Here is a 20,765-nt window from a genome sequence, read left to right as displayed (position 1 = left end):
ACACATACATACACACATTAGAGGTCTATTATGCAAATTAACTTTCATTTTAGCCCACTCCAACAACTTTCCACATACACACACAGTTTTTCGAGTTATGTTGCCAGGCCCCAGACACACACTGTCACAGACACACACACACACACACGAATTTACTAACAAAAGCTTCTTGTGCCATTGGATTCATGATTGCAGTGGTTTCTATAGTTTCTATCACTGAAATATATTTTAATCCATCTTGTTATCTACACGTGCAGGTTTGTGCAGAATTGCCAAAAAAGTTGAAGCAACGTGTGAGCGTCTTTTGATGGTGTAGGTTTCCTGTACTCTACACATCTGCTGCACTCACTCTGACGCTTGGGTCATCGCATCACTTTCCAGTATACGTACCTGCGATATAAAGAAATAAAAAGGGGGTAAAAGACTTGTTCCATGCACAGTCACGTCAAACCATGCGTAAGAACAGTGCGTCTTCAGTTCTATTAGGTTGTATACTGTGAAACTGGGTTTAAGAGGAAGAAACGGAATATTTTTCAATGTTCAGCAAGAAAGCACCCTCACACTCAGGGTTGACAATCGCGGCAAAGCCTAGCGATATCACCCCTGACAACTCAGCCACAGAATTCAGTTATTAGGGGCGCCTTGCTTATGAATATTAATGAGCTTGCCCTTATATGGGCAGTCAGCCGTTGGGGATCGGGCGTAGGAGGATGGAGCCATGTAATACGTAACATGATTGGCTGATAGCTTCCCAGCGGCCTTTGCGAGACAGCTTGCGACAACAAAAAGCCCAAGAAAAGCCTATTCTCTGATTGGTTGACAGCTAGTTTGTGGCGAAAATCATAATAACCACTGATAGGGCATGAGATAGCAGGGCCCCATAGGCTAATGCCGTTGGGGACCGGGCGTTAGGAGGATGCAAGAAAGAAGTTGCAATTGATCCATGATACAGCATATTAGCCAGTCAGAAACATGCATCAAGACTTAGGCATGCTGGATTACGCAATCGGTCACGTCCTTTATAATTTGTTGCCAAGTAATTTTTAGGAAAAGTCAACAAATTTCGTAGCCCTAGCACAAGTCGTTCGGCAGTTATATGGCGGCAAGCATTCTCTGAATGACCATATGGCTGTGCCCTATTGCATATATTAATGCAGATGAGTTTTTTTTGGTGAGATGGGGGTTTATTTCATGCTAGATGCCAATTTTTAAGCACAATGTCAAATGACCCAATGCATCACCCCTAAAGTGGGTGTGATCATATTTCAAAATTTCGATTTTTTGCCCCATTTAAAGACATTTTCCCCCAAATTTATTATAAAGTTCATTTTTGCTGTCTTCAGTTAGCAACACTTACGCTTCCTCCTACACAGGGACATCCAACAGCAAAACCGCCTGTCTGGATGTACCCTGCTCTTTCAACCATCACTCTTAGTTCCTGACCGCCCGGCTTATGAATATTAATGAGCTTATCCTTATATATGCGAGACCTGTTTTGAAAACTGAAAGGCCTATCCCTGATTGGCTGACAGCTGGTTTGGGGGGGACGTCCACAGGAACTAAGAGTGACGGTTGAAAGAGCAGGGTACATCCAGACAGGCGGTTTTGCTGTTGGATGTCCCTGCTTAGGAGGATGCACTTACGGTAGTCCCTACAGCCTGCACAGCTGCAATGTGAAGGCAAACCTCCACACCAACCGCCGGCGGAACAGCATGGTGCGCCTGAATTCGGGTCACACTGTCCGGGGTTGGCTCCTGGCGCTGGGTAATTGGGACCACACTTAAAGTCAGTCCTCCATTTTTTGAGTCCTGCAATTTGAAAGCAATGGATAATTTGTAACGCTAGTTCACCTTTATCCGCTGGTAACCTATATTCGTTGTTTCTAAAAAAACAAGGTACTTATGTACATCATGTGGACGGACAGTGTTTTCAAACCGTACAATTGTAAAAATGTTGAAATTTGAAACCGCCGTCCTTTTACTTTATGTCCCTAAATACCCTCCGTTTAGAGACAACGGATATAGGTTACCCTGTGGATAAAGGTGAATTAGCGGTATACATAGAGATAGATCTTAAATGATAGAAATTCCACACCATGAGTGAGTGAGTACATTGCAATATCCTTGGAAAGTATCGTTCATTAAAATTAGTCACGTATGAACACAATATGATAGGACTTTTCTTCTAACAGTGACGTACTTTTAAAGGTAAGAATACATACCTTCAAATTTTCGATGGCTATCTGTCCATCTTGATCACGGACAGATAGCCATCGAATATTTTCAGGTACGTGTTCTTACCTTTAACTTGGATAGTATATAATATTGCTGATTAAAAAAAGAGGTCTTGATAAGTGTGTTCCACAATAAGCGGGAAGGTTTAACCCATTGTGTGTTTCTGCTGCACTGACCATAGTTCACACAGCCAGGGCAGGTGCAGAAATCAGCAGTATTGCCACCACGACATGTTCCACGGTCGGAACAGCAGGGTTTGCCTCCCTCCGGGTTGCACTGTCCGGGGTTCGCGCCTGGTGCCGGGTAGGAATCTCCGCATTTTCCGTCATCTCGGTATTTTTTTGGTTCTGAAATTACATAAAGAAGAAGTTCATTTGAAAGTTCGTCCCAGCCTCCTACGCAGGGACATCCAACAGCCAAACGGCCTGTCTGGATGTACCCTTCTCTTTCAACCGTCACCCTTAGTTCCTGACCGCCCTGCTTATGAATATTAAAGAGGTTACCCTTATACATGGGAGACAGCTTTGGAAAACGGAAAGCTTTTTTTCTGATTGGCTGACACTTGTTTTGGGGGGGGGGGGGGGGCGTCCACAGGATCTAAGAGTGACGCTTAAAAGAGCAGGGTACATCCAGACAGGCAGTTTGGCTGTTGGATGTCCCTGCGTAGGAGGATGGTTCGTGCCCGAGGGCTAATTGCAAGCACATGGTAGAAACACTGTAGATATACAGGTGACAATGGACAGTTATGAACAATATTCTACTCTAATACTAGTGTTGGCTATTTCTAAACAGGTTGGGTTTGACTTCTTTTTTGGAAGCAGAGGGAGACGAAAAGCCCCACCTTTCCAAAATTTGTGGGTTCTGCGATTTCAAGAGAAAAGTGGCTTACTGTTCGTCTGTCAACTGCAAGCAATGACTGATTTTTTATGCAAATATGTATATGATGCGATGAATGTATATGTGTGTGCCTGTCTATCTGTGTGTGTGTGTGTGTGTGCATATAAGAAATAAAAAGTTGTATTTGATAGTTATTCGACCACATGTACATGACAATACCCTTTCCTAATGGAAAGTATATTATATTTCTGATTCCAAAAATGGTTCTTGTTCTACATATAATATGATATATGACAAGCAGGTATCTTTAACCCATTGTGTTTTTGCTTCACTTACTATAGTCCACACAGCCAGAGCAGGTGCAGTGAGCATTTGTATTGCCACAAAAGCCACTAGCAGAACAGCAAGGCTCGTTTCCCTTCGGGTTGCACTGTCCGGGGTTCGCGCCTGGTGCGGGGAAGTAACGTCCACATCTACTGTCATCCCGGTATTTCTTTGGTCCTGAAGGTCCTAACATGACAAGCAATGACTGATTTTTATACAAATATACATATCGTGCGATGAATATATATATATATATATATATATATATATATATATAAATATATATATTCTGACAGTCAAACCTGCCCAAGAGGACCACCCGGGGGACCGGGAAAAAGCGGTCGATTTGGTCAGGAGGTCGGCTAGAAGAGTATCGACTCACAATATGCCCGATGCATAGTATAAATAGTTTCCATTGTGTTTAATGGCAAATAGCAAAGACACGCACGTTCATCCGCCGCCATCTTTACTTTGAACATAACATCGTAATGGTAGTCAAAATCCGACGCAAACTGGCCTAATTCAGCACAAAACCGTGTTAGTTGAAAATCGATGACAACTCAAGATTTCAAAATGACGCGGTCGTTTTGGGCAGAGATTTGGGGTTTGTGTAAGAGAGTGCATGAGTACTATCTACTGTTATAGGTAGTACTTTAGCTGAGTTCCTAAGTTTCTTGTACTTTCAAAGATGCTAGAGGACTGGATTAGTCACTCTTACCCTGGTGTGTTCTGAGAAATGGAGAGCTAAACTTACTATAGTCCACACATCCGTGGCAAGTGCAATGTCCAGTCGAAGAACCCCCACAATAACCGCCGACGGAACAGCAGGGCTTCTCTCCGTGTGGGTCACACTGTCCGGGGTTCGCTCCTAATGCCCTGAAGTCGGCACCACATCTACCGTCATCCCTCCATTTGGGCCCTAGAATTTGAAGTAATAAATTTCATTTCACGAATACTACATAAAAATAAAATATCACCATGCCAAACTTGCGGATGTCGGATGACCGTATTCCCAAAGTTGCTCTGCATTGGGCCCCTGAGAGGAAGAGAAAACGGGGACGTCCTAAAATTACATGGAGATGTACTGTGGCTAAAGACCAAGCGGCCATTGGGATCCCCTGGGATGCTGCTCATCCCCCAGCACAGAACAGACCCCAGTGGAGGAAACTTATCACAGCCTTATGTCCCACATGGGATGACGAGGATAAGTAAAGAAAAATGCCAAACTTGACTGTTATCTAAAATTCGTTAGATCATGTTTTGTTACCCAAACATTTCAACAATTGAAGAGTTATATGCTAGTGTTAGTGTTTTACTTAGTTGCATTTTGAAGATATACTTACGATGCGACATAAGAATTTTCTTTTGCACAACCAATTTTTCTCACCTGCTGACGTTTCGATGTCTTTCAGAGTGTCTGGGATAGAGTTCTTGCCTACATCGGCTACATATAGCGGCGAGAAGCAGAACTCCAGTTAGAAGCTCTACGTCAGCAGGTGAAGGAAAATTGGTCGTGCAAAAGAAAATTCTTATGTCCTATGATCTACCAACCTGATGAAATTATTTTTAGATATACTTACGATAGTCAACACAGGTTGAGCAGTCGCAGTGCTGTTCCGTCGATCCACACAATCCGTCTGCTGAACAACAGGGAGCCGGTCCCGTTCCGTTACACTGCCCTGGGTTGGCTAGCGGTGCTGGGTACCCGGGGCCACATTTCCCGTCGGCCCTAACCTTGGTTGGCAACTCTAAAAAGAAAATAATTACTTGCACAGGGATCAAATCAACACAAAAATGAAAGGGCTACCCCCTAAGATAAACTTTTAAGATCCTTCACTGTTGACTTGTACAAACTAATTAATTTGTTGGCAATGTCAAATGGCACTCTACCACGGTTATCTCAAGTCATACGAGAAAGAAGGCTGAGGTTTGCTAGTCACGCAAGGCGGAGTAAAGATGAGATCATTAGTGACGTTCTGCGGTGGACTCCCAAACATGGTCTTGCAAGCAGAGGTAGACCACGCAAAGCATATTATGTACATCAAATTTGTGAAGATACTGGCTGCTCGGCTGAAGATCTGCCCAAGGCTATGGAGGATAGGGAAGGATGGAGGAAGAGAGTCATGTCCATCCGTGCAACCAGTACGCCCAGATGATAAATCAATTAATTTGCACTTACGTGTGCAGGTCGCGCCATCGCCATCGGGAGCAATGTGATAATAGGTTGGGCATTCCGCGACGCATTGGGTAGATCCATCCTCATGGTGAATGGCAAAGTTTTTACACAGACGGCATTCGGTGTCCAGCTTCGATCCAGGGGCCTGTGGGATGCACCCTGCAACATAGAGTTGAATGAAACCACTGTTGCACTGTTGCACAAAACAAATATGGTAGGTGCAATATCACACAAGACTATTACAAAATCTCACCATCACACTCGGGGTGACAGTCTTCCACACACATGCCGTCCACCAAGATAGTTCCCCCTGTACATTCCATTTCTCCTGTTGCCCCTCCTTCGATGATCCTGGCGTCCATGATCTCTACGTCTTTCTCCCCGCTGCCAAAGGAGTAGAACTGAATGCCCAATGGTTTACTGTTGTCGATGTAGACCATGTAGACCAAGCCCTTTTCCTGTTTACAAAAATATTAGTCGTATAATGTATACTAACTGTACAGAGCGGTGCAGATAATGTAATCTGTGACAATAGAGTTGATTTAAAAGTAACGTGAATACCTAAAGCTTACTGTAAATGCATTTAAGCTCGCGGGAATTTAATTTCGCGGTAGCGGGAAAAAGGCTATTCGCGGTGGTTTTAAGTTCGCGATAGCACCATGCACTGTAGTCAGAGTCTTACTGCCAAGGAAAAATGTTCGCGGTGGTTTTAAATTCGCGGTGAAGAGGCCACCGCGAACATAAAACCACCGCAAACATTTCTGCATTTACAGTAATTCATATCCAATGTTACTTACTGAAGTGTCCGAGCCGATGCCATATTTGATGTACGTACGTCTGTTCTCCATGTCTTCTTCCATACAAATAAAGTATGGCTGAAACAGTTTAGAATCTCCGAGACTTCTGGCGCTTTTGGCTCCCTCGTATTTAACCAGCTTCATACCCTGTAAAACACAATAATTATTACATTTGTACATAGAAAGAATGAATATTACCAAAATCCTCGATGTTTGCATTTAACCTTCCTATTATCACCTCACCTCACCGATCTCATAGCCTCCCAGACCGTATAGGGGCAGCAATATCATTATAGTATTATATTTATTGAGTCCAAACTAAAGGTTAAGAAAATTCAAAAGTTAGCCTTACTTTTGAAATATTCATTGCTTACCTTGTAGAGTACGACACCCTGATAGCTGATCTGGAGATGGTACCAGGTGGTCTTGTCCCTCGGGATGGCGGAGAAAACAACAAAAATGTCTCCTGCAGACGCCGCCACGAAGTACAGACACTTCCCGCCCTCCTCTGCGGGTTTGATCTGGTAGGAGTTGGACCACTTCACTGTGCAAGGTGCTTGAACAATACTCGCCAAGGCCACACTAGTGACAAAAACAGAACAAGTTAGACATTTTTCCTCATTTTTGCATATTTCTTGCCAGGCTTGTTTTTGTTTTTCCCTAAATTTTCCATTACTTCATGTTGATACCATTTACGTTACAGAGAGCCGCTTTCTCTTAAAATCACAAATTATAGAAAAAGCGGATCTCTTTGTCTTCCCCCACTTCCAGACACCACTGAGCCCAACAAGCCAACAACTTAAAGAAAGACTTGATAATTAAGTGATATAAACGGATTAAGAGTACGTATTTACCTAATGTAATACTCTATAAAATATGCACAAGAAACTAAATTGTGCGGTTGGATATTGAAATATATACATGTGTATACTGCAGCATAATGGAGAATCAGAAGCGTCCTCACCAATCAGTTTACAAAGAAGTAGAAAAACATCACATCTCACTTGCATTAAAGTAACATATGGCTGCATCCTCACCTGTTGCTTTGCGAGTGCTCTAACGGACTGATGTACTCAGCTCGGCCAACAATCATGCCAACGTAGTCATTAGGGAGCTCCCCAAGGTACTGAATAGGAATATTTGCAAAATATTTCATTTCCTTCAGAAATCAGAGTGTATATGAAGGCAAATTCTATGACATATTGAAACTATAACACGCTATGTTGAAATTCATTGAAGTTTGCCATACTCTTTGCACCTTTGTCTTCTTAGGAATTAGCTGTTTTTTTGTTGTTGCTTATTTTGCATACCCTGTAAACCGCCTTATGGCGTAACACACCGGTTTGTACTGAACAGTACAAGCTGCATATCCAGACAGATTTATTTGATCCACTCACACCGGGAAGGACCCTTGTTCTTTTTTTATAAGTGCAATACAGTGGGTTCTCGAGGAGTGCGTGGCTCTCCTCAAACACGGGACCTCCATTTATCATCCTATCCGAGGGACGGCCCTAGTCGATGTACCAATTTTAACCTGAGTGATGTGAGGAAAGTCGTATAAAGTGTCTTTCCCAAGGGCACATGATCGGTGGCACATCACCGGATTCAAACCCAGAACCTCTGGGTTATGAATCGAACCCCCTGCCGATTGCACCACATGACCCCACCAAGCTGTTAATTGGTATTAATGAACATGAATTTCAAAGTTGGTGCATACTGTGCATGTGTTTCTACTTCAAATATCTCTACTTCAAAGCAGTTCAGTTCTTTCTACTCGCCAAAATGATTTGAAACATTTGAATCCAAAAACAAATGATAATGAAAACAGGAAGAACCTACGGAAGCAGAAAAATGATATGGTAGCCAGTACCTGACTGGAGGCTCTTGTGTCTTCTTGAGTTGGAACAAACTGGCCGGTATCTTCTTCGTATGACATTACAAAGCCAAAGCAAGAAACCTATGCAGAGAATTCAGTTTATAACATGATAACTTGTTCATTTATCTATTCTTTTTCCAGACATTAAGCTTAACACTGTTAACCTTACCTCCAAACACCCTGACCAATACTCGACATTTTATTGCCTAATAGTATGTATTTGTATCAATTTTGTATTCTTGTTTTGTATGTTTTGATATTTATTTTTATCCATTGATATGGGATAAAGGCCAAGTGCCTAAACTAAGGCTGAAATGGTTTGGGTATGATACTACACAAATTTGTAACTCCAATTTACATAAAAGAGTAGGAATCAATTAAAAGTTTTTTAATTAAAACAAGGTCATTAGGCGCTTCACATTGCTTGTATATGTGGACACAGATAAATGTGGCCATGGGAAACTCAAAAGTAGGATGTTTCAGTGGATCACAGGTGGAAGTCAATTTATAAACCTGACATGATCATTAAATGAATATTAATGATCATGTCAATAATATAAATCATATATTCATGCATGGGCAAGTAAAATATAATTTCAAAATAGCAATAATCACAGGTCATCATTTTCAGCACACAAATGTACAGTGCAAATGATGTGGAACAAAATCTATTCAGCAGCAAAATGGAATTTTGCAACAAAACGGAATTTCAACCTTCTTATTAGAAGGGTCACCACTTCCCCCGTTTGCATGGCTGTTGTACGCATGAGGAGCAGTCCCTGGCACATGGCAGTTCCACCTGTTATAACACATACAATTAGGTGATATTCAAATAGCCATCAAACGTGGTAAGTACTATATACCAATCACGTCCGATTATTCAAACGTCATCATCTAAAATAAAACGATTGAAGGTGATGAAATTTTCTACCACAAGGCTACCTACAGAATATTGGTCACCATACGCACATACATGTACAAGCATTTGCTCATTGGGCAATACAGCAAAATTTTTGCCTGATATGGCATATAATCAATATCCTTACCTACATGTAATTATTAATGGTTGAAGATAATACCTGTTTTTTGCATAAACCACTAAGGCTTCAGAATCCTCCTTAATGTCACGGTTTATGTCCTCAGGAAGATCAAAGATGATCTGCAATTTAGACGGGAGTTCATGTCTCGAGTCGTATGTGTGCTTCAGAATCTGATATCTCGATCACAAGTCGAAAACCAAATTGTATGTTAATTAGTACAATACGATTTACTCAATCATGCACCGAAGACATTGTGTTTTTAATGGGGAGGTAGGGTTATTGTTCTTAGCATATTATGATTATGAAAGGTAGTGACGCACTGATAAAAAGTCACGCTAAATGATGCGGTATGTAAGTTTGATCGTTAACGCTAGTTCACCTTTATTCGCAGGGTAACCTTTATCCGTTGTAGTTAAAAATAGAGTATTTAGGGATTTCAAGTCGACAGATTGTGGTTCAAACTGCAATATTTCGAGTACATTGCAGTTTGAAACACGGTCCGTCAACTTGATATCCCTGATTCATGTACTTAAAGTTTAATACAACAAATATCGGTTACCCCGCAGATATAAGTGAACCAGCGTTACATTACGTACGTGTCAGATCGTTTTCCCTTTTTGCAAAGTTTCTTTCAAATACCTTGTAGGTGTCTCCGTTGATCAGCTCAAGCCATGAGGGTTGTGAAGCTCCTTTCTCTCCTCCCTTCACGGTGAGGGCTTCAGTCTGACATCCGGGTTTCCCTCCCTGAAGATGGAAGTCTGTGGTGGGGATCGGGCCCTGTGGGAAAGCGCATTTAATCAATGGAGACATCATACCTACATGAAACATTAACTGCTTGTATCGTTTTAACAATGGTGTAATATGGTTGATGGTCATCTTTAGCCAGATAACATCTTTTATTGTTTAAAAGTGTTATCCTTTGGCAGAATTCCATTTTAACATTCCATCACTAGTACTACTCATGCAAATGATTTATCTTTAGCGTTGTCCGCCTCTTACTAAGGTTAATTAAACTAACACATATCACAAGTATTGTATTTCCATAATTTGTCAAAAAAAAGGAACTGACCTGACATTTAGATATTGATTGTTTCAGGTCCTTATTGACATCAGTCCATTTTGTACAATGTCATACATTGCACGCTACATGCATCGGATTCCTCTTATCAAAATGTAGAATCATGGGCAAGTTAAGTCTCATTGGTATTTCATTGTGTGCATCTCTGGCTAAGCAACATGTGTTCTCTCGCGAGAACTGAGACTAGGTCATTCCCCGTGACGAAGATGTGCTGGTAGACATCGAAAATTTGGGAGGGATGTACCATACCTTTACAAAACAGTAATTGATTGAAGAAAATTGTTGTATCTGAAAGCTATCTGTCATTTAAAATCGCAGCACATACCTTAAGGCCTGGAGAGGAATCATTGAGAGCGTGGACAAGTAAAAATCTTTTCTTCCCCATGACATCTTCCACGGACAATTCTCCTATTCTCGATATGTTTCAATGACTGACACTACAAATCTACGGGATGTAATGTTGTCCATACATACCTCTTCCATGTAAACAGCAATGGCCCTTTCCAGTGCAAGTCGCTTCTTGTCCATTGACTTTTGAAACTGTTCGATAGATGAAACATCACAGTACCTAAAAAATTAAAATGAAACAAATCAACGTCTTAACACTACAAGTAAGTGGTAAAGGCTCAAGCTATTGACACATGCATTCGATTTGGATCATGACCATTAGAGAGCAATGCAAATCATACTGCATGAAACACTAGAGTTGCCTTTAGGTCTTTAGGCATTCACATTACATCATCTATTCTAATCTGTGTCATTATTTCAAGTGAGTCAGTTTATGCAAAATAATGGAACAAACTCTCTACAGAACATAGTCCCTGAAAATATATTAAGATAACTTCTTTTAAAAATGGACTGTTAGTATTGGGCCTGGCATTCAGGTACATTTGTATGTAGACTATTCAATTTTTGTGGAGTACTTTGTAATTCAAAACAGCTTCTTAATATTACATTTTAAAAAATGTCTGATCTGCAATGCCTCTCATTCGGGTCACTATAAAAACAGGTCACGGACCTACAGTGTGCTCTACTTAAAAATGAATGAAAATGAACAGAAATACCGTTTCTCATTGACTGTTTTCATAACCCCTTCGCTGTTGTTCATCCTTTTTGGGATGTTGTAGTACTTTCTCCCTGTCCCTTCTTCTGTCATCAAGCTGAAAATGACACACAAAACACAGAAAGAAATATCCATTATTGTATTTAAGAGAATGTCCAAACAAACATCAAACCATTCCGGCCAACATGGGGTAGAGAATTTCCTGAGCAGCCTCGTAACCCCTGCTTCGCCTATTGAGTTAGTGAAGTCAAGCTTGCCTAAGCTTGATGTTTCTGACTTAGGGAGAAGAGATGCTGCTACAGTTATCGCTATGAGCTGCTCTTCATCTTCATGATGGTAACATCAGGCCCTACGAACTTCATTTAGAAAAAAAGCCCAGAGAATCATGGAAAGCCACTAGAGGGTACATAATCTAACTAACTGCATTTTGCCAACAACTACATGTATCAAAAAACGACAAAGATCAGAACTGAGAGATAAACATGAAAACAAAACATCTTGAAGATAATGGACAGGCATCAGCAAATGCTGCAAACGATATCTCTCTTTTCATCAAGGTGATGATACAATGTTAAATCTATCTAACTCACTTCTTACTAAAGCAGCCATCTGCAGCATCGCTGATGTCGAAGGGGAACAGAAGTTTGAAGTTCAAGTTGAGCAGCTCCGACATGGTGCCCATGAACATCTCGATAGGTTTTGGGTAGGACGGGACAGACTTGAGCCACTCGGTGAAGGTTTCTTTGAAGCTGGTTGTGTAGAAGTCTGCAACGATGGCTGCAACTTCCTGGTCACCTCCTTCAATCATCAAATGGGTGCTGGAAGTCTGGGACGATGCGCTGTAATATAACGTTGTGGAATATCGAACATGACTTCTACAGTATTGCTGCAAGTGATTAAGATATTATTGCAGCTGGGTCGCAGTTCAAAATCATTAATGGCATCAGGTCATTAACAACAATGCGTTTATTTCCAACTTATGCAAATGTATTTAAGTTTATAATTCCCTAATACCACGGATAAAATTATAGTATTGCTTTAATTAAGTCTTGTACATCATATCCAGCCCTGTGGTCTAGATATTAAGTGCGACATTTTTCAGCCAAATAACCTGACATTTATGATTACACAAATTATTTTCTTTGCTATATTTTAGTATATTCTAGTCGTCTTTTACCAAACAATATATGTGTTGTGCTCCTGTGCTCTGGCATCAAAACATATCATGGGAAATTTGCTTTGGAGTGCCTGAGACACCCAATGGGCTGAATGTACCTTTTTGACCTACACCACTAAGATGATTTCGACTATTTCCTGGTATTTTCAGACAGAAACGTACAATTTTGTATCCTGTACCCTAGTCCTAAAACTAGTTTATGAATATCGTGCTAGACATTCTGTCATGTTGCCGTCCCTCCAAAGTCAAGACCAATTTTCAAAGTGATTATGAGCACATCCTATATCATCATAATCATCATCATCATCATCTGCATTCGCTCGAGCCGAGCCTATAACGCAAAAAGGCAAATAGAAAAAAAACAGTGTCTTACGTATTCCCACTGGATTCCTCATTACTGTAATGCCCCCCTCCGCTGAAAAACAGGGAGCTGTAAGATGCCTCAGACTGCACGGAGAAGTCCTCAAGACTTTCAGTCTTGGTGGCTTCTTGCGTCTGGAACAGCTTGAAGGAACCTCCAAACTTGGCTGACTTGATGAAATGAGTTCCATAGCGGATGATGAAATCCTCTGCAATGAAAAAAATATTGATGTAGAACTCACCATGGACTTGATTAACACTACAAACATAAAGATTTGTTCAAAGGCTTGTTCGAAGGGATACAGATAGAGGCAATGTACTTACGGAGTTTTGCTTTTCCTTGGATGAAATTCTTGGGAAGGGACAGGAAATCCCTTAAGAAAGCCAGGCTCAAGGAGTCGGGTGTGACCTCATCAAGGAAGATTTCATACCTGAAGGTTGGAGTTCACAAAAAGTACTCAAACTATATATATTTTCATTCATTCATCCCTTAATTCTCTAAATAATATCACACTAACTATCATCCATGAGTAGACAAACAAAACAACCAGCACCTCCCAAGACCAATGGCACCAACATGTACCTGATGACATCACATTTTATAAGGGACATGAACTTTTGTTTCTCTGATGATGATGATCCACCCCATGCTGAGTCCACAGCAGCCTAAAAAATTCATTAAAGTCTGTATCAATTCATGCAAACAATAACACAATACATATAACAAAGGCATATCTCCCTCTTTTATAGATCTACATTTTAAACAAATGTCATCCATAAATTCATTTAGTCACCCATCCACCTATCCATTTACGTTGCCCTTACTTTATCTTACGTACCCCCCCAAATGAGCTGTTTTAAATTTTAAGTTACGGTCATTTTTTAAAACACTATTATATTATCTTGAAAGAAATTATAGAACCTGAAATCCAAATCCTGAGAAAGAGACTCCAGCCGATTGTTGTAGAGAATGACGGTAAGATTCTCTCCCACTGTAGACATAGGAGGTGACTTCTGTGTCATAGATGCCGTGGGCGTTCATGTTGTCCGGGACGTCTTCACCTTGATAACTGTGGTCAACAGAATATAAGGGACTTTAAGTTCATCTGTGACGGTAGTATTCTGAACAGGATTACTTTCTCAGGGGAGTGAAAGAGGCCATTTACATCAGAGTCCACCAACCTTCCCTCAACCGAGACGGGGGCCGATACCGACTGCCAACCACCTTTGACCCTTTGCTGACGTCACACTTCCGCTCCAGATGTGTGAATTAGGCTTCGGGTCATTTCAACTTGATAAGGATCAGAAACTGCCCTTCAACAGATCTTGCTCACTGTCACTGACGAAAGGTAGCAGATGCCGTTTCAAATTCAAATTCAGCTTCTTGAGTAACAGCTATTTTAATTGGTGTATTCAGTCAAACTGTCAAAATTACCTCCATACTTTTCTGTTAGTCCGTGAAATTTACCAATGAACACATTATGATCTTTGATACATGTAGGTTACTTCTCACAACCAATCCTGACTCAAATTTGCACTGTTTCAAACAAAAATATCAGATATTTTCTACATCATACCACGAAATGCTAGCGCTCATGTTTTCAATGAAAATCAGTCTCCCCGTTTAACTTATAAAAGTTTCCATTAAAGCCTCACGTTGCTGCGTTTGCACAGTTCCTCTGCACGACAGATTTTCTCCTGGACGTGCTGCTGTAGTCTCCACGACCGTCAAAGCCGACCCCGACATAGCCACAACCCTCCATCATGTTCTACAATACAACAGGATTAACGCTAGTTCACCTTTATCAGCGGGGTAACCTATATCCGTTGTTTAGGGATATCAAGTCAACGGACAGTAGTTTCAAACTACAGTATTTTCAAAATTCTTAAGTCCGCGTCCGTCGACTTGATATCCGTAAACACTGCATTTGATATCTATAACTGTATTCATATATATATATATATATATATATATATATATATATATATATATATATATATCCTGGTTTTAATTGTATGTATTGATATGGGCCTGTAGTGTCTGAAAAAAAGAATGATAAATACAGAAATAGACCAACGGAAATAGGATACCCCGCAGATAAAGGTGAACTAGCGTTACGTTGTTGATTTAGAATGAGGCCACTGTTTTCTCAGAGTGTTTTCCATCCTAACAACAGTTAAGTGTAATGTTTGTTATTCAGATTCTTTTAAATCATGCTGACCACAAATGTGTTGAGACACAAATGCACAAAAAGACACGCAGGCACACTCAAAACAAGACCCTCGTTCACTGAGGTAATAGCTATATATAAGCTAAAACCTTTACGTGCATAATTACTAATGAATGTGACCCATTAAGAGTCACAGTTTGTATTGCACACACATATTGTGTACAATGACGTCCGGAGAGATAACTTACATAACAGGACGGAAGTTCACTCGTGTCGTCGTAGCACGGATCTCCTGGGACGTATCCTGTCCCGAAACAGCCGTTCATCAGAGCAGTTCCCATCCCCATGGGGTAAGCGAACGCCGTTTCCTCGGACATGTCGTCATTTTCATCGTCCGTCCTGTAAATGTACAATAGTAATACGATGACCTTTTTGAATACATTACATGACACGAATATCATTTTTAAAATGCCATATGTAGTTCCTACTAGATAAGCCAGACGTAATAACGGATGAAATGCAATGTTTCTAAATATATTTTGCCTATTTTGAAAATGTCTCTCTATATACACACTGCTTAAGTCAAGAAAAATTGTATTTTTAAAAACAATCCCATCTCCACTCTAATCGAAGTCTGCGTAACACAGTACATCCTTGATATGACGACTTGTGCTTTCTTAGTGTTGTAGCTTCACATCTTTTCTGCTAGTACGTGTACGTCAACATCTCTAATCTGCCCCGCCAAAATTTTTATCGTTAACAGAATTAACTTGGGATGGGGCCATATACGGTATTTCAGAACTTTACTACCAATTTTATTCGGTCAGTCATGAGAAAGGTTACGTATAATATACCCTTTCATTTCGAAAATGTCAGACACTGATGCAAGATTTTTACTCACTCGGGATCTTCTTCAATGTCCACTTTCATTTTCATTCCTGGAGGAGCGAACATGTCCTCCTCCACCATGCCCTTTTCTCCTTCAAAGTCGATTTCAGCCTAAAATAGGCGGTAGAGAAAAAGCCTTTATACCCTTGTAGTGGCTAATACCACATGAAACAGCAAGTTCTCTGTTCTTTCAGTAGTGGGGTAAATTTTTGCAGGGAAGGAATGCTAGCCCTTCCCCCTTAGCGTGTGTGATAAGCCTCCTCAAACACTGCACCCGATTAAACACCTCTTTCAAAGGACGGTGCTGTCCTAATCAAAAAGTCCGAACCCGGGACTTTAGCCTGGGTCTCCCAGTTATTAGCTGATTAGAACCAGGAGCATGAGACTGCTACCTGTTGATCCAGAAGGGTATCAGAGACGTGTATGTTTAAAAGAAATGAATAGTTCAGACAGTAAACACAAACGACGGATTTCAAGTGGCAGTGAAAAGGAAAAGGAACATTCCTTACAGAGGTCAACAGACCACACATTCAGCATCAAAGAAAGAACCATTCTTTATAGTGTTCTACAGACTACACATTCAGCACTATGCAGAGAACCATTCTTTTTTGTTCTACAGACTACACATTCAGCACCAAGGACAGAACCATATTCATTGTTCTACAGACTACACATTCAGCAACCATGAGAGAACCATTCTTTATAGTGTTCTACAGACTACACATTCAGCACCAAGGACAGTACCATTTTGATTGTTGTACAGATTACACATTCAGCACCAAGGGTTCTTTACAATGCTGTACGGACTTTACTGGTATATTGATAGGGCAATGCTGAAAAGATAGTATTCACTTTGTGCACATAAGACATGGAAACATACAGTGTTTTCTTTGACAATGTGTGCTTCCTTGATATATTTTTCTACAAAATTTATCTGCAATACCTTTATCTCACCCTCTCCTCCACCATCACCTCCTTCCTCTTCCTCTTCTTCTTTCTTTTCCACTGTAGCAAATACAAGCATGGTTAGATATCTGTTGAGGAGGGAAGTTTTATCAAGCTTCTTTACTTTAAGTAGGAGGGTGTCTAGTTAAGAAGTATTTCTGTTTACCTCCACGAAAAATGGAGGTATAGTGACGAACGTCAGGGTCGATTTTAGGCCCCTTAGTACTGCAGCAGGACTTTTTGTAGCTTTTGACCTGGGCAATTTATGGTCTTGATTTTTTTGGCAGATAGCTTGTGATGTAAGGAAGAAGTGATGTATGTTTGGGCACCCTAGCAACTTGCTCTGGAACTAGTATACACTATCTTTCGTCAGTGACACTGAGGTGATCTGGAAGAAACTGGTCTTTTATACCCGAACTATGAATGAATACAATTTTAGATGTCCAATAGGAGACATTGTACGACAAAGTCAAGCTAAAGACAGTTTGTATTTCAATGACTGTGGCTACATGGCTGTATTTACTTACCATCTGCAAGTAGCTGGTCTATTGTCTTTTCCGCGACCTCCTTTTCCACCTCTGCAGTCACCTCGGCCTCATGTTTGACACTGTCCGACATGATGTCCGGTCCCATGTTCTCCGGAGACCCCAGCTTCTGAATCACGCCTGGCAATTGCCCTATATTGTCTGCACCCCCCTCTGCTGTATATGGCAGATAGATAGAACTTTATTGCAGGACAATTGTACATGATAGGGGTGGGTACCGGTACGGTGTACCGGTACAAAACCGTTTTTCTTATTGGACCGGTCCAGAAAAACCGGACCTAAAAAAATTCGGTGAACCGGATATTGAACCTATTGGAAAATGAACAGTTTATATGATCAGGCATTCACACGTTTCGGGGCTTACCGGTTGAGGAAAATAACAAGAGCGAAGTAGAGTCGAGTCTATAGTAATTTCTACCAAGTTTTATAATCAATAGTACAGAGTAGTTAGCCTTGCAGGATTTTATATATAAATTTAAAACGCCAGTGGGAGTCGATTTCTTTGCTGCGAAATGGACCATTCAGGTCAATTGTTTTGCGTATCCTTCATTCACAAGTTTTCACATACTGAATCAGGTCCAGGTTCAGGTCCAAACCTGGCCGACCTGATCCTTTGGACCTGAACCGGACCTGGACCTGAATTCTCTGTACCGGTACCCAGCCCTAGTACACTGTACAATGCATGGTAACAACTATTACACAAATTACAAAATAGAGGTATAGAATCTGTATGTACGGGACCGGGAATCGTTTGGCCGTGGCCGCGTTGGATAAGGTGGACTCTCACTGCACTTGGGGCACCGGTTCGGCACTGAGGGGTTCGCTCACTGCGGCACTGTTTTTTTTTTTTTTTTCGCGACTTTTATGATAGTTAAGACATTGCGTAATACGTAAAAGTATCACTTAGAAGACAACAAAATACACAAAACGGAAGAAAACTAGTTCTTTATCTCTGAAATTCGTTGGTCAGGTGGTCGCTATGCAAGTGTGGCCACTAATACAGGTTTGACTGTATTACCCAGAGGGAGCAGATTGTCATTGACACGTCATTTAGAATTCATCTCTAAGATTATGTACAAAAGAACTGTTAACCTAAAGAAATTATGCTCGTATTTGCCAAGACACTTACATGATAGCAGATCTGCAGCAACGCCTGCAATGCCCGGTATAAAGCGCTTGTTCTTGACGTAAGCTGGGGCGGTTTTAGCCGCTGCAGCTCGGAGTGCTTTCTGGAGGTCATTCGGTAATACTGAAACACAGATGGGGTGAACTGTGAATTCTTTAATACACGTTTTCTGTATAACTTAAAGGCTGCTCTCATCTGTATTTCTGTACAAAATATAGCCCCTTCGGTTGGTATTTTGAGTCACATTGGGGGGGGGGGGCTATCCACTTGTAGTGGATTTCAGTTTAGTGCAAAGGGGTGTGTGCCGTTGTTGGAAGCTTTTGTATTTCCAAACTTTGACCTGCCAAATACGCTCCAGCAACGTTTTAAATCAATCTCATCTCGTCTAGATTGTTCTAGGAGCACCAGTGTTCCTTTCGTGATGATGTGGTTGTGAGAAAAATAAGGGACTCGGCCCGTTAATACCCGTGCTTGTGAGCCTGCATTGGTCCCATGTTTGGGTGAATCCAAATTTCCAGATCCTGGCTTTAACAGGGTTTAAATGAGAGCAACTTGGAATGAAACAAAGAAATAAAATCAAAATCTAGCATCTCTTATAGGTTTATGAATCGTTTCGTTAATGCAGGTTGCCACATGGGCTTTCAATGGAAAGCGATGGCTATGCACATCCTTACCTATGGACCTTTTGATGACACCATCGCTTGGTTTTGATGAGTCATTCTTCAGGACCAGGTACACGGAGACGGCCAGCATCAGCACCAGGGGTACGGCTACCCCCACTGCCTTCTTCATGTTGGACAACTAATGGAAAGAGAAAAAAAAACTTAATGGAAGTGATCTCGATCAAGTTTTAGCTCAATGAAGAGCTGATCTTCCACTTGTCGTGACAGAGACGACAGACGCTATGTACAGTATTTGCAGTTTCATTGTACAGGTCAAATTCCGGTGCTGCTACCGCCACTGCCTTCTTCATGTTGGAAAACTAACGTAGAAAGAGTAACGTTGATGAAGATTACACACACGGGTTTTAGCATACACCAAAAAGCAGTTACTCAAGCAACTGGATAATATCATGATTTTGGAAACGGTCAGACGTTTCAGACAGCCATCAGTGACACCGTGTTAAATAAGCTCGTGACAACAAACCTAAAAACAAACGAACCAACCAACCAACCAGCCAACCAACCAACCATCCAAACAAACAAACAACCAAACTACCTACAAACATACCAACCTACTAACCAACGCAAAAACCTACAAACATAGCAATCAACCAAAGACCCAACCAAACCAACAACCTACCAACCAATTCATCCAACAGCCAACCAATCCACAAAACTATTAGCCAACAATTTTAACCAACAACCGATCCAACCTACCAATTATCAACCAGCCAACAGTCAAATCAGCCAAAAAAGAACCAACCAACCAACTAATCAACCAATCAATCAACCGACTAACAAAAAAGACAACCAACCAATCAATTAACTAACAACCAAATCAACCAAAAAACAAGCAATCCACCAACCAATCAACCAACCAACCAACCAACCAATCAACAAACCAATCAAACAACAACTAAACAATCAATACATCAATCAGTCAACCAACCAAACAACCTACATACCAACCAACCTACGTACCTACCAAACAACCAACAAACAAACAAACAAACAAATAAACAAGTCAACTAACCAACCAACCAATCAATTAACCAACGAACCAACCAACCGAACAAGCAAACAATTAATCAATCAACCAGCCATTAATCCATCAAACGAACCAATTAACCAACCAAGCAACTAACCATTCAGCCAACCTACCAACCTACCAACAAAAACAATCTGCCAACTAACCCACAACCCACATAATTAAACAGCCATCTAACTAACAAACCAGCAAATGAAGCTAATAACCAACCAACAAATACAACAGATAACAAACATTGAACGATCCAACCTGAAAACCAATTGAGAAGAAAACCTACCGGCAAACTTCCTAATTAACCAACTTACCAACGGAAACAGCCTACCAACTAACAAACTAACCCACCAGCCAATCTACCAACCGACTCAAACCTTATAAACGCTTTAAAGCGTCGACTTGCGGTTTTCTTCAAACTGCAGCA

At 41.0% G+C, this 20,765-nt stretch overlaps 2 protein-coding genes across 2 annotated transcripts; both read right to left on the bottom strand.

Moving 5' to 3' along the window:
• Positions 1–336: 336 nt before the first annotated feature.
• Positions 337–10,845, bottom strand: LOC118404287. The gene is made up of 16 exons (XM_035803354.1): positions 10,837–10,845; positions 9,924–10,061; positions 9,324–9,403; positions 8,959–9,043; positions 8,239–8,325; positions 7,406–7,494; positions 6,743–6,950; positions 6,369–6,515; positions 5,825–6,029; positions 5,575–5,730; positions 4,976–5,143; positions 4,150–4,314; positions 3,408–3,581; positions 2,411–2,581; positions 1,644–1,808; positions 337–390 (listed from the first exon to the last, which is right to left on the bottom strand). The coding sequence occupies exons 1-16, from the start codon at positions 10,843–10,845 to the stop codon at positions 371–373; spliced, it is 2,067 nt and encodes a 688-aa protein (XP_035659247.1). The 3' UTR covers positions 337–370.
• Positions 10,846–12,011: 1,166 nt separating this feature from the next.
• On the bottom strand, positions 12,012–19,610 carry LOC118404286. Its single transcript, XM_035803353.1, has 13 exons — positions 19,548–19,610; positions 19,312–19,438; positions 18,641–18,760; positions 17,494–17,667; positions 16,965–17,026; positions 16,035–16,132; positions 15,382–15,532; positions 14,619–14,731; positions 13,963–14,032; positions 13,546–13,628; positions 13,287–13,393; positions 12,976–13,171; positions 12,012–12,264 (listed from the first exon to the last, which is right to left on the bottom strand). The coding sequence occupies exons 1-13, from the start codon at positions 19,608–19,610 to the stop codon at positions 12,012–12,014; spliced, it is 1,617 nt and encodes a 538-aa protein (XP_035659246.1).
• Positions 19,611–20,765: the final 1,155 nt, after the last annotated feature.

This window comes from Branchiostoma floridae, chromosome 17 (genome assembly GCF_000003815.2).
Source record: "Branchiostoma floridae strain S238N-H82 chromosome 17, Bfl_VNyyK, whole genome shotgun sequence".
Taxonomy (NCBI): Eukaryota; Metazoa; Chordata; class Leptocardii; order Amphioxiformes; family Branchiostomatidae; genus Branchiostoma; species Branchiostoma floridae.
This window is presented reverse-complemented; position numbering and strand designations above follow the sequence as displayed.